This window comes from Achroia grisella, unplaced genomic scaffold (genome assembly GCF_030625045.1).
Source record: "Achroia grisella isolate CSIRO2021 unplaced genomic scaffold, CSIRO_AGI_Agris_v1 utg702, whole genome shotgun sequence".
In the NCBI taxonomy this organism is placed as follows: domain Eukaryota; kingdom Metazoa; phylum Arthropoda; class Insecta; order Lepidoptera; family Pyralidae; genus Achroia; species Achroia grisella.
This window is the reverse complement of record NW_026712999.1, coordinates 736,529-749,979: the sequence shown is the minus strand read 5'-3', so window position 1 is coordinate 749,979 and position 13,451 is coordinate 736,529. Positions and strand designations below refer to the sequence as shown.

General features: G+C 32.7%; 3 protein-coding genes across 3 annotated transcripts; 2 read left to right on the top strand and 1 right to left on the bottom strand.

Annotated features, from left to right (window-relative positions):
• Window positions 1-133: 133 nt before the first annotated feature.
• LOC131850074 (NSFL1 cofactor p47) lies at window positions 134-12,143 on the top strand. The gene is made up of 9 exons (XM_059200225.1): window positions 134-402; window positions 2,051-2,258; window positions 3,292-3,397; window positions 8,456-8,541; window positions 8,895-8,953; window positions 9,220-9,338; window positions 10,295-10,429; window positions 10,701-10,821; window positions 11,559-12,143. The coding sequence occupies exons 1-9, from the start codon at window positions 298-300 to the stop codon at window positions 11,772-11,774; spliced, it is 1,155 nt and encodes a 384-aa protein (XP_059056208.1). The 5' UTR covers window positions 134-297; the 3' UTR covers window positions 11,775-12,143.
• Window positions 3,688-5,962, top strand: LOC131850075 (putative nuclease HARBI1). The gene is made up of 4 exons (XM_059200227.1): window positions 3,688-4,255; window positions 4,374-4,655; window positions 4,853-5,240; window positions 5,740-5,962. The coding sequence occupies exons 1-4, from the start codon at window positions 3,998-4,000 to the stop codon at window positions 5,862-5,864; spliced, it is 1,053 nt and encodes a 350-aa protein (XP_059056210.1). The 5' UTR covers window positions 3,688-3,997; the 3' UTR covers window positions 5,865-5,962.
• LOC131850076 (uncharacterized) lies at window positions 5,278-7,713 on the bottom strand. The gene is made up of 8 exons (XM_059200228.1): window positions 7,335-7,713; window positions 7,086-7,195; window positions 6,722-6,971; window positions 6,603-6,632; window positions 6,396-6,485; window positions 6,186-6,251; window positions 5,936-6,107; window positions 5,278-5,710 (listed from the first exon to the last, which is right to left on the bottom strand). The coding sequence occupies exons 1-8, from the start codon at window positions 7,383-7,385 to the stop codon at window positions 5,703-5,705; spliced, it is 777 nt and encodes a 258-aa protein (XP_059056211.1). The 5' UTR covers window positions 7,386-7,713; the 3' UTR covers window positions 5,278-5,702.
• Window positions 12,144-13,451: the final 1,308 nt, after the last annotated feature.

Below are 13,451 nucleotides of genomic sequence, written 5' to 3'. Positions count from 1 at the left end.
GAGATTTATTTAATACACGCATAGAGGTATATTTTTTTTCTAAGCAAGTCATCCGTATATCAATTGCAATGTTTGCAAAGAGTGAATTATTAAAAAAAATAAGCTGTCATTATTTAGTATTGTCATTGTCAGTATGTCATGTCAATGTATGCTATGAGAGAGAATAAAATTCCGCTTATCATTGCATTGTTCACTTCGATTCTTTCGTATTAATAATTTATTATTTTATGATTGTTTCTCTTTATAGGCACTTCTATAAACTTATTTAAATTGTGTATTAAAGTAATAATTTGAAATATGTCTGCTAATAAAGAAGATACAGTACGACAGTTTTGTGATGTGACCGGTGCAGACGAAGAAAGCAGTAAATTCTTTTTAGAATCTGCCAATTGGCAACTTGAGGTGAATAATTTTCTTTACAATTGTTTTATTTTAAGTGATAATAATTTGTCTGCAGTTTCAATCAGTACTTTTACAGTGTATAGCATTACTCTGCAAAAATGTAGGATAGTGTGTAAGATTTATAATTCTCCATTAATATTTCGTTGAACAATATTTGACTTTATGTAATTTGGTTAACATCGCTGTTACAAGACTATTTGTACTTGTAAGCCCTATTTAATAATTAATCTGAGTAGGTAATGAATTAATATTATGGGTCTTATGCTCTATTATATTCAAACTGTTATAGAAAATTGACAATGATAACTGTTGCATGTCATGATGACTGAATAGTTGAGACAATTAAAATTAATGTAAACAATTGTACCACATTTAAGGTAACCTATAAATAAATAAATAAAAGAATTAAACAGGAGCATTTAATTATTTTCTTTATTTATTTAATTTGGGTATCCTTGTCAAATGTCTTATGAATTTATTTGTTTATCTCTATTGTATTGTGTGTGTTTGTGAATTTTATCAAATTAATTTAAGAGAACAATGGCTACTTTACTAAAATTGTATAGTTAGATAGGAAGTTAAGTTCCTCATATTTGTTGTTTTTATTATTAAATGCAATTCTGGCATATTTGATGCTTTAGCTGAAGTCTATTATCACATTGTTGTGCTGATGATTAGTTTACTAGGGTGGCATTGAAATTTATTAATTATTGTGGGTCATAATTTTTAGTAAGTTATGGAACAGTCTTTAAACGTCTATAAGAGGGCTGACAATGAGGTGTGTGATTCCACTCACTAAAAATTACCTTAGCATACCTATACAGCACCTATGAGGGCCATTGCCGGAACAATGACTTTGTATTAGCATTCTACTGTGATTGGTGGTGTGAGCCCTATAGATGGTTCAGGCTAGGCTCAATCGCAGTTGCTGGCCTACCTCATACTTTTTATGTACCCATGCAAAGACACTTTTTCATTACATAATTTTCAGCTCTTCATAAAATATGTCTATATGAGCTTAGTCTATATTCCTGCTTTTTATATTTTACCATAATAGGTATGATTCCAATGTTTGATGAGCTGCTTGTGGTAAATAAATTAGCATAAGTGAAAGAAGTCAATGCATATTATGTAGCTGCAAGTAGTCTGAAATTATAACTGAAAATTCTATTATGGAAGAAAGTAGAAATTGAAATATAATAATAATAATAATAATAAAAACTCTTTATTGTGTACACATAAAATAATGAGAAAATACAGTAAATAGTAAAAAATAACAAAAGGCGGTCTTATCGCTAAATGCAATCTCTTACTGACAACCTAGAAGAGAGGACTTATGAACATAGAATAGGGTAGGTGGCACACATAAGACACTATTTATTATACTACTAGATATACATACTTACATTAGGGATAAATATATAAACCTACATATATACATACATATATACTACATATTGGAAGAAATGAGAAAAATAAAATAAAATAAAAAAAATATACTGTTCAAATAAATTTCAATTTCACTATTTTTCCACAATTGGTAATGAAACTACAGGTTATGGAAGTTGTGTATCCCTCATGTGATCTCTTACAGAGGAGTGATGGTCACTACAGTAAATAATAGAAAGTTTTTGTATGTCATCCATAGATAGCATTATCAAGCTTTTATGAACATGGTGGTAATGTAGAAGAGGCCACAGCATCAGGACCTTATGCAAGCTTATCAAATACTGACATGGATGTACAACCCACATCTCCAGTGAAATCCAAGGAAAAGGATAAGAAGAAACCCACAAACACAAAGTTTGCAACATTAGATTCTCTGCAGCAAGAGAGTTCGAGTGAAGAAGATGAAGGTATTTTATCTTACTTATATTATAAATGTGGAAGTTCGTGAGTGTGGATGGGTGGAAGTTTGTTACTCATTTACGCAAAAACTGCTGAATGGATTTTAATGAAACTTTACAATAATATAGCTTATACATCATAATAACACCAAGACTTCATGCACAACAGTCCAAATGATAGGCTAAGAGGAGAATAGAGTCCAAATTACAATTGCACTAAGTAATCATTATCATTGCCTTCATCCCATTATGTAGTCTATCCAACTTTTTCTTTGAAAATCAAGAAATAGGTAGAACAGTCATTAGCAACAATCCTCCCCCCTTTACAAGTATTGTATGAAAGGATCCAATGTCATAACCACCCTTCAAACCTTAGACATGTTATTTCAAATTAGCTTGTGGCAATAGATAATACATACAAATCCTGATGAATTATAAATTCTCCCTCTGGTGACAGAGTACAACATTATAATAAGTATTTCATCCTATCTAAAGCATCAAACTCAAAGTATGGTTGGATACCAAACAGACTTAGAACAGTTGTCCAAGAATTCTTTCGCAATGAAGCATCATGCTCGAAAAGTGTAAAGAAACCATCAGAACCGTCCAAAAGTTCAAATGATAGTGAATCGTTGGAATCTGACATTATAGAAGAAATTACGATGTTGAGAAAAGAAATTGAAAGATTATTGTATAAGAATAGTATGTTAAGGAAATAGATATCCAGATTAAAAAATAAAACAGACAATGGGGCAGGTCTATATACTACTATAGCATAGTGTTGGCGGAAATAAAATACTCTCTTCTTAGTTTTACTTAGTTGCTATACAACTCAGCATCCTTTCATATATATGAGGATTTTATACCAAAGTCTTATGTAATATGTACTTGATTATAACTTTTTATTAGAGAGGATGTTTCTAATAAGGCTTAGTGTTCACATCAACCCACAGCATGGTAATGTAAATTTAATTTGATTTATATTTTTTCATGTTGGTAATACTGAAAATTGTTTATAAATATGAATTGTTTATTGTTACAGGTCAGGCATTTTATGCTGGTGGTTCAGAGCGCTCTGGTCAGCAAATTCTTGGACCAGGAAAGGGCACGAAGGATATTGTTACTGAAATGTTTAAAAGTGTTAGAGAGTGAGTATACTGCGAGACTTTAGGCTTAATAAAGGAATCTCTCTCTCTCTCTCTTTCTCTCTCTCTCTCTCTCTCTCTCTCTCTCTCTCTTTCTCTCTCTCTCTCTATCTCAGCAGCTTCAAACTCTCCTACCAAATCGTTCGGTCATTCGTTACCTAAATACCATTTTCAAAGAGGGCGGGGCCCTGGTATATCAACCGTGCGTCAATCGGAGTCTATGGGAAGGTTAGACGCATTTAGGCAACGTGACCGCTGACCGATCTTATATCAGCAGATTTATACTCTAACGGTGTTATTCATAAAACTTAAGAAGCCTTTATAAGCCCACTATAACAGAGCTATAAAGGCTTTATAAAAATCTCTATTTATAAACGCTCTATAAAGCTCTTATAACTGTTCATTAGCAATCAGTTCTATAAACCCTCTATAAACCTATGATAAACCTCTGATAGTGAAAAACGTTATTCATAAACGCTCTATAGCGGTCCGATAAAGTTAAAACGTCAAATAGCGAGCCTATAAAGTTAACAGAGCCAACTCCCTACTTTAGCGGCATTTTAACCTAAAAATTGTGAAATAATTATTCCGTTAATTAATAAAATGGAAGCAATTACGACTATTTCTACAATTAATTTAATTGATATGTCAAGAAATCGTCAAAAAAAAACATTTAAAAAAAAAGTCAATCCATTTCTTTTACCAGATAAGTGCTTTAAATATAAATACCGATTCAATAAAAGTACTGCTCGATATATAATTTCCTTGGTGTACGATCAACTAAAACAAGATCCCAGAGGTGGTGCCGTTTCTCCAGAGTTGCAAGTATTAACTGCTTTGAGGTGTTGGGGACGAAGAGAGGTAAGTTTTTTTACAATACATTCATCAATCATATATTTATATATATATATATATAGGATAATGTAAGTTTTCATACAATTCAAACTCATAATTAATCTTGATATCTTTCATTTCATAGGTTCAGGATGATTGTGCTGATCTTCATGGACTCAGTCAACCCACAGTTAGTAGGATATGTAGTAGGGTGGCAAAGGCAATTGCTCAGCTTGCTTCCACTTTTATAAAAATGCCAGAAACTGTCACAGAGGAACGGTCTTGTATGACAAATTTTGAAAGTCTGGCTGGTTTTCCAGGGGTTACAGGGGCTATAGACTGTACCCATATTAAAATTAAAAAAACAGGTGGTGATGCAGCCCAATATTACATAAATAGAAAAGGATATTATTCTTTGAATGTGCAGGTGATAAAATTATGTATTATGTGTAAAACATATCTATATTGTTTGATTAACTAATTATCATTACATAGTATAAAACAAAGTCACATTAAAACTATACAATGCATGTTGAAGGGGGGTTATAATAGATTCAAGAGGAAGGTTTATATATATATATATGTACTAGTAATGTATAAAGTACTTAATTATTTTGATTTTAGGTTGTCTGTGATGCAAAACTTGTAATAAGAGATGTTGTAGCAAGATGGAGGGGCAGTACTCATGACAGTAGAATATTTACTGAGTCAATTATAAAAGAAAGGTTTAATAATGGTCACTTTAGAGGACGTTTACTCGGTGACTCAGGGTATCCACTTCTGCCCTACCTTTTTACACCAATTTTGCATCCTGTATGTAGAAAGGAAGAAAGGTATAACTCTGCCCATATCAAAACACGGAATAGTGTGGAAAGATGTTTTGGAGTGTGGAAACAGAGATTCCAATGTTTACTACATGGATTAAGTGTATCGCTGGAAAATGGAAAGGCAGTTATAGTGGCTTTAGCTGTGCTCCACAATATCGCTATTAGTAGGAATGACGATATATTAGGTAATTCTTTTAATGAAACACTACTTTATTTTTTCAATATTATTTAATAAACACAATTTTTACAAAAAATTTACTATACAAGTTTCTGTACAAACACTAATTTGTTTACTATGAAATGATTATCAACTTCAGTGCATTCATAATTTGCACTGTTACACAATTATTACAACTAGCGGTTGCCTGTGACTTCATATGAAAATGTATTTTTGTAAAAATCTTCCAGAATTAATTATTTTTGAAGCCTCACAGGTCTGCTATGAATATGTAACTTTCAAACTATTTATCCAGATTATGTGTAAAGGACAAAGTTTTAATGTAGTTTATACATTGTTGTTATTTATATCTTCTGATATATGATGCAGTCACAGTCATCCATTGAATATAGTTATACAGACATGTTTCTAATCCTTGTTGTTTAAGCTGTGTTTTGATAAGTAGCAATACATTATATTTTTCAATAAATTATGGGCCTGTAAAGTAATAATATTATTAATTTCAGAATATGAGAATCTTGAAGAGGTTACCATTCAATCACAACATCAAATTGATGAAGGAATGGGCAATGGTGCTGTAAGAAGACACTCTCGATATATTTTGGATACATTTATACAAAATAATTTTTAATAAAATAAATTATGTTAATTTACTTTGTTTACTATATTTTATATTTAACTTGTTACAAGTTGTCTACATACTTGGATTGTTTTTCTTTCTATAAAATATCAATTTTTGTTGTAGAATTTCATACTCCAAGTCTAAATTTCTTGCTTTCTTTCTTTCATTATCCATTTGTATATTATGTAATTCATTTTTGTTCTTGATCTCTGTATCAGCTATTTTTTGTATATAATTGTTTGTATTTGTGAGCTGTATAATAAAAAAAAAAACAATTATTTAATTATAAAAAATATTTGTATTTTATTGTGTATAAATTTATTTGGGTACCTTTCTTTTTTTATTACATTTCTTTCCTTCATTTGAAATATATTCTTTGGTGCTGCCACTTTGAGACTACAAAAGAAATAACAACATTTATATATATTAAACACCATATTATACCAACCAATTTAATAAATCATATCAAACATCTCTTTATAATCTTTGGTCCCAGTCATTTAGCACACAAAATATATTTAAAAGTTCTATATTACTTACATTTTCAATAATTTCATCAAGATCCAAAATAATTTCTGGCATCTCCGGTGCTTTTTCATTCAGTTTTGGTTCTCTAGGTTTGTCTGGAATCTTTTAATTACAACATGTACATTTATAAAAATAATATATATATGTTATATAATATACATTATGCTGAGTTCATTGATGTCATGATATAATAGATACTACATATTATATATTACTTACAGCGCTTACAGGTACATCTATTTCATTTATCTGAAATATGAACACAATGATTAATGAACCTACACTTACTACCTTTACTTTTTATATTATATGTAATGAAAAAATAAAAAATAGGTTACATGATCATCTGGAATTCCTGTTTTAGCGTCAGAGTCATATAGATTGGTGTCCACGTAAAACTCCTGCGGTAACCATGCCAATATGTCTGTACTGTCCACTGGAACAGTCACAGTAGGTGGTCCTCCACCAGTTTTATTCAGAGATCGCCTCTGGTCTGCTAAATTTTTCTTTTTACATATTTTGATGACTCCCCACTGAGATTTTATTTGTTGCAATGTGCGTCTGCTACCTTTGCACATTGCATTAAAACTGAAAAATATATTGAAGTGTAAGTACATGAGCAATAACAATTCACATATAAAATTATACTAAGCATGCAAGTTACTCTAATCTACGGGCTAGCTTCTACAAATAATAAATAACCTATCCATAACTTCCAGCCATCCTTTCTTTTTACAGTTGTTGGTATTCGTATCCGTATTCTTATTTTCTAGTACGGCGACACGTTCGCGGATCAATTCCAACAATAAATTCTATCAAAAATAAGGTATGCATTAAATGAATGTAATAAAAAGTTAAAACAAGTGAAATTCAAAGTCGTACATAAAAAATAATTTACTTGATCCAAAACTGGACAAATTAACAAATATTGATAAGTAAACACAATCTTACCTTGTCGTCTTCCAACCAATTTTCGCTTCGTGCTCTCTTTTGTTTATCCATTTTAAAATTTACTAGACAATGAAATCCGTAATATGTAATCAATCCGTTAATTCTAATTCTAACGTAACTATATTAAACCAATCGTAAATTATAACATGCAATTTTAAATAAAACAATCGTTTTGACAGAACCAGTGTTGCCAACGATGTTTTATTGAATCCACTATATAGCAAAGAAACCTCGAGTTTTACAAAATATTTAAATCAATATTAATGAATTAATAAAACTACTTGAAACCATTATATTAAAAATTTGCATAAAAATACATGCATATTTAAACCAAAAATCATTGTAATATTTAAAAACTATGTAGAAATACTTCTATCTTCCCTTAACTTTATTAAATAGAAATACAATTACAATAAAAAAATACAATTTTATATATATTCAATAGGAAAATGTATAAAAATGTATTAATTTACATAATTTGTTCAACACTGGAGGAGTTAATTCTGCTAGATTTAGTGGTGAAGCAACTAAAATAGCAACACTGATTACGTCACCTGCGTATATGGTAAAACAGTCCAACGTCAAGATTGCAACATAATGATAAAAACAGTCCTATAAACCTCTATTAGTTAGCGAGGCTTTATAATAGGTTTATGAATAACGCACTTCTATAAACCTTCAATAGCGCTAATGAATGTTTTAACTAATGAGCTCTATAAACCTTCAATAAGTTTTTTTATGAATAAGACCGTAATTGTATATATACATATTACTTGTAATAAGATTTTTTAGTATCTGATAATTTGCAAAATAGTTTGTTAAGTATATTATTATTAATTTAAGTACATTATTAAGAATATCTAATAAATAAAATAAATGAGGTAGATATTTTTACGATGACGTCTGTGAGGACCCGTCTTTCTGTTGCTTTGTATAATGGGTATCTGTTGATGTGAGATAAGGAGTGAAATTACACTATATTGAGGCATGCCATTTTAATCCTATGGAAAGTATAAGTGATACAGTCAGCGTCACATGTGCATTAGTAACACCTACCATCAGATGAGCCGTCTCCTTGTGTGCCATTCGTGATATTAAAATAGTAATAAAAAAATCCTCAGACGCGGAGCTGTTGTGTTTGAAGATGAGCCGTCTTCCGCAAGTAGGGGGCGTAGTGGACACTTTAGCGGCGCTGGATACAGGCTGGGTAAATGTTTTTAAAGACTTTTATATAGCATTCTTATATTTTATTATATCATGCTAAATGACCCAGTAACAACCCTCCTCATTCCCTCCCCCTTCCTCTTCTCTCTCTACCTCTAGCAGTGCTCTCAGACTAAATACGTAAAATATACCAGTTAAATTTCTTGCCAGCTCTTTGTAACGCAAGAAAATGTTAAAATTATATTAGACGAAAATAATACAAATGTATATAAAATATATACATGTATTATCAACATATGCATAATATACCTACAAATAAAAGAAAAGAAACCATCTTGGAATTAAAATAGCCTATATAAACCTTAATTAAATGTAAGTACTTATTTTATGCTACAGGTCAGACTGCTGATGATCATGAACAAGTGACACCGTCTAATTCTGGACAATCGGCACAGGTGACTCAGAGCTTTATTTTTTCGTTTCTTTATCGCAGACATTATCATTGAACTGATGGTAAACAACCATTATGCCTCCGCATCAAAATCTTTTAAAGCTGAGTATAGCTTGCGAGGCAAGCTGCTGGGGCCAGAATTGGGTGTGCCTCACCTACGCCACGCAGGCCACTTTGTCTCATTCTCACTTTGGTCGTTTACATTTAGTACATAAATCAAATTACTATGGGTGTTTTTTGTATTATTGAATATTTTTGTATAAATGACAGGAAAGTTCTCGGTCGGTGCGACTGCAGCTGTATCGAGAAGGCTTCACCGTGGACTCAGGTCCGCTGCGACGCTACACCGACCCAGAGAATGCAGAGTTCCTACAGTATATACGTAGAGGGTAAGTGTTTCATAGTTAAGAGCAGTCCACGCTATAAAATAATGATATGTATATTCTTCAATATCTCTCTATTCAGTCATGTGGGGTAGCCAGCCAGCCAGCCAGCATACAGCCAAGCGCGATACCAATACTTTCCATCGAAATTTTGGCGTAAATGTTAGAGTAAACCGAGTAGAGGGGAACGTAAATATTTCACACTAGTCAGATTTTCTTTAAACTAGATTGTTTTTAGTATACATAAGTGTAAACTCATATTACATAAACGAACGAAAAAAATAAGCTTATATTTACTATAATAATTATAGTAAATATAAACTTATTTTTATCGTTATTCTGAAAATTCATTATAATTTCAATGCCTTACATATTTTTTCAAATTTATATAATGTCTTGGATTGTACATACGAATAAACTAAAGATAGGTCCCGTTTTTTTATGTAATATGAGTTTACACTTATGTATACTTAAAACAAACTAGTTTAAAGAAAATCTGACTAATGTGAAACATTGATATTAGTTACTTTATCCTATGGACAAAATTTCATTGAATCTAATTAGTTATCGTTGGCTCGCCTTTTTTCAGAGTTTGCTAAACTTGTCAGGGACAATAATTGAAGGATATTGAGCAATCCTGAAGAGCAATTATCTCCTCAGGATAGAATGTAAACTTTTCAAAGGAGATATTTCGTTTATGCTTAAGTGGTAGTGGCGTTTCTTCTTATGCTTGGCAAAGTCTGCAGATTTTTGTTGTGCACAGACCTTAGTTTGCCATGTGTTTATTTAATTTGCAGTGTCCAGTGAGGGCCCTAGTCGTGATGCATACCTATAATCATTCACCAAAGTTTCATCAAAATTAGATTAATATTTTAGGAACATCTAGGACATTACTGTATGTTTGTTATACTTTAACGGGTTAAAGTTACAGTAGAGCATTAACTGTCATTTCTCTCTTGCAGTGAGATCCCGCCTTCTCTGGGTGGGGGTGCGGGCACCGAGGTACGAGTGTGTTTGGAAGACCGTCGTCACGAAGAATGTCCGCGTTCGCAGCACAAGCCTCAGGCGTTCACTGGCAAAGGACAAATGCTGGGCAGGTCTGTGTGCTTTATGTACATATTACCTTTGTGATGTAGCTTGCAGTGTTTTAATGCCATTATTTGCAAGCGTAGTGCTTCACTGCTCAGTCGCGTTCGCACCAATTCTGACGACATTCTGAATGTGTTATCTAGACAAGTGATATAAATATTTAGATTTTTTAATAGTAATAACATATAATTAGATTGTTTCACGAGCACAGACAAAAAGCTGACAAACGCGGGCAATAGTTAGTAAGAAAATATAGTAAAATGTAGGATGTTGTTGTAGTCCGACACCGCCGGTAGCGGGCGCTACGGCCCCGGCCGGACCCGTCGACAGGGAAGCGAATCTGCGAGCGGCACAGGACGCACTACGGCTCGACGACGGCCAGCCCGTCACCACCATACAGGTATGTCACACCCGAGAAATGAACCGCGGATAGCACACACATAGTACTTATATTGATAGAATTTCATTGAATAACGATATAATAATAATGTGTTGTAACGGTTTAACACACCGCCTTCGGATAATCATGTATTTGATTCCTAGCACGATACGTTTTGATGCAACCGTCTGCGCTAACGGTTTATGCTAGCGGGGCACCAGTGAAGGATGATAGAATACGCATAAAGTTAGACCGGTTAACCTATCTTGACGAATTCACTAGAAATTAAACACGATGGTTTCCAGGGGGGACTGCGTGGAGGTCGACTTAATATGATAAATTGTTAGCAAAGGGGCTACTGTTCCCCATTACTAACAATCCTTTTCCCCTCCTGCTGTATGGGTGTTTTCTATGTTAAATATTATTTAGGCGTTGACAAAAAAATGTGCACAATACCATTTGTGCACACAAGCTCTGTTTAGCTTGCGTGAGTGATGTGTGAATTGTCCTGAGATATTATTATTGTATCATAATACTTGCTGTGCCTACTTCACCCTCATCAATTTTGTAGCCTATGTGGTATTCTTATGTATAAGCTATATAACTGTGAAGTGTCTTCAGAATCCTTTAAATAGTGTTTGTTTGAAAGTGTAACAAACATCCATCCATAGTCACAAAGTTTGGCGTTTATAATATTAGAAAGATAAATATATTCATGGCGTCATATTTATAATAATACTTATTTGTTACCACTATAGTTCCGGCTGGCAGATGGTAGTCGTCTGACTGGCCGCTTCAACCACACGCACACAGTGGGACAGTTAGCGGAGTATGTGTCTCGCGCCGAACCTGCGTACCAACTGCAATCGTTCGCTCTCCTCACGTCATACCCCACAACGGAGCTGAGCGACCCCAGCCTTACCATCGCTCAGGCCAACCTTCTCAACTCGACATTGTTGCAGCGGCTGAAATAATCCTATCATTGTTAATTAAATCTGTACCCTATTCGTTGATACTTAGTAAACAATTTTGAAATGTTTTTTAAAGTAAAATAAATGGATGGTAATATAAATATTATTGGGGTAATTGATTATGTATTAACCCGTCGAGTGATCTGCTCTGTTCTAGTTTACTTGTAATAAAACTCTCTGGTGTAGCCAGAACTTATGATTCAATGTTTTTAAATTAGTGTACAGTCTACTCTACACTGTAGTATATATTTTTTTATTGAGGGGTTTGTGCTATTGTCAGATATTTTAGACCTGTAGCACTCCGATATGCCTACTGCAATCAATTTAATTTTTTTCAACGTTAGACCCGTCAGAGACAAGAATTGAAAGATATTCTTAAGGCTTTAGACTATCATAAATAACGATGTTAAAATTATACAGATCTTGATTAAGCGGCCAGTGCTACATTTTTCTTTGGTACTTCGTATGATGCATAAATGGCTAAGGTTAATGCATTTTTATGTCTGATTTTGAAATGAGTGAACTTAAAGACATGTCAAAATTGTTACTAAATATATCAAGTAATAAAGAAAAGTGTATAGATATGTTTACGTCTGGGCAGCTGTCATATTTCCAATTGACACTGTCAAATTAAGTTGCGCGGCCAGTTTAGGGTTTACGAAATATTGTAAGACTGGCAACATTTGTATTATCTGTCAAAATTATACCTTCAAGGTTGAATATAAGACACCATTCATAAATTCTGTCCCAAATATAATGATTTTTGCCACGCCACAGCTGGTCATATTTGTTAGACATTTGTTAAAGTAGGGCTCAACGGGATATGTATCCAGAGCCGTAAAACATGAAAAATAAAAAACCCAACCCGATGTTACGTTACAACATTGCAATTTTATAAAATTTTATGGAACTATTTTAAAGTTTTTTATTAGTACTTCAAATTTCATGTTAATAGTAATACATTGTATTGCAGAAGTTTTATTTCGAACCTATGTAGTTGAATTAAGTATCAACAGCTTATAAATCAGTAGAAGATAACTATAAGATCCATCATTCAGATATTGCAAAATAGATTTCGGAACGTGACAGAATTGCAAATGTTGCAGGATTTCAGTATGGCCACTCCGATGAGAGTTAAAGCCATAAGACTGGTAATATTTGCATTAATTGTGAAACAAAATAAAAATATTTTAAGTATATATATGTGGTTTTTAATTAGGTAAAACTTGTTGAGCCCTAGTGGTTATAAAGAAAACTAAACTATTGAACCATTCTAATGATGTTGCTGGCTGGCCTTAAGAGCTTCACCTTATAAAAATAAAGAGTGCAAAGGGCACAATAAACCCGCAGAAGGACTTATGACAAACTGATGGATACGACTACCATTAGGGGTTCGAACCTCGGCCTATGACGTCATAACTATAAAATTAGACAGTGATTGGAGCAATGTGAAAAATAAAGGGGTGACAACTATTCAATGATTTTTGTGTAAAAATACTATTACATTCGCACCATTTGCATTTTATACGAAATTTAAATTTCAAAGGACTTATGGATCAATCTCTGTAAGCCTTACTGTAAAATGTATGTGCCACAGTAACAAAAAGCCTATTTCAATGTGTATTTTTTTTTATCGAATATATTTTTTTTATGATTAAATATGTTATACCATTTTATATA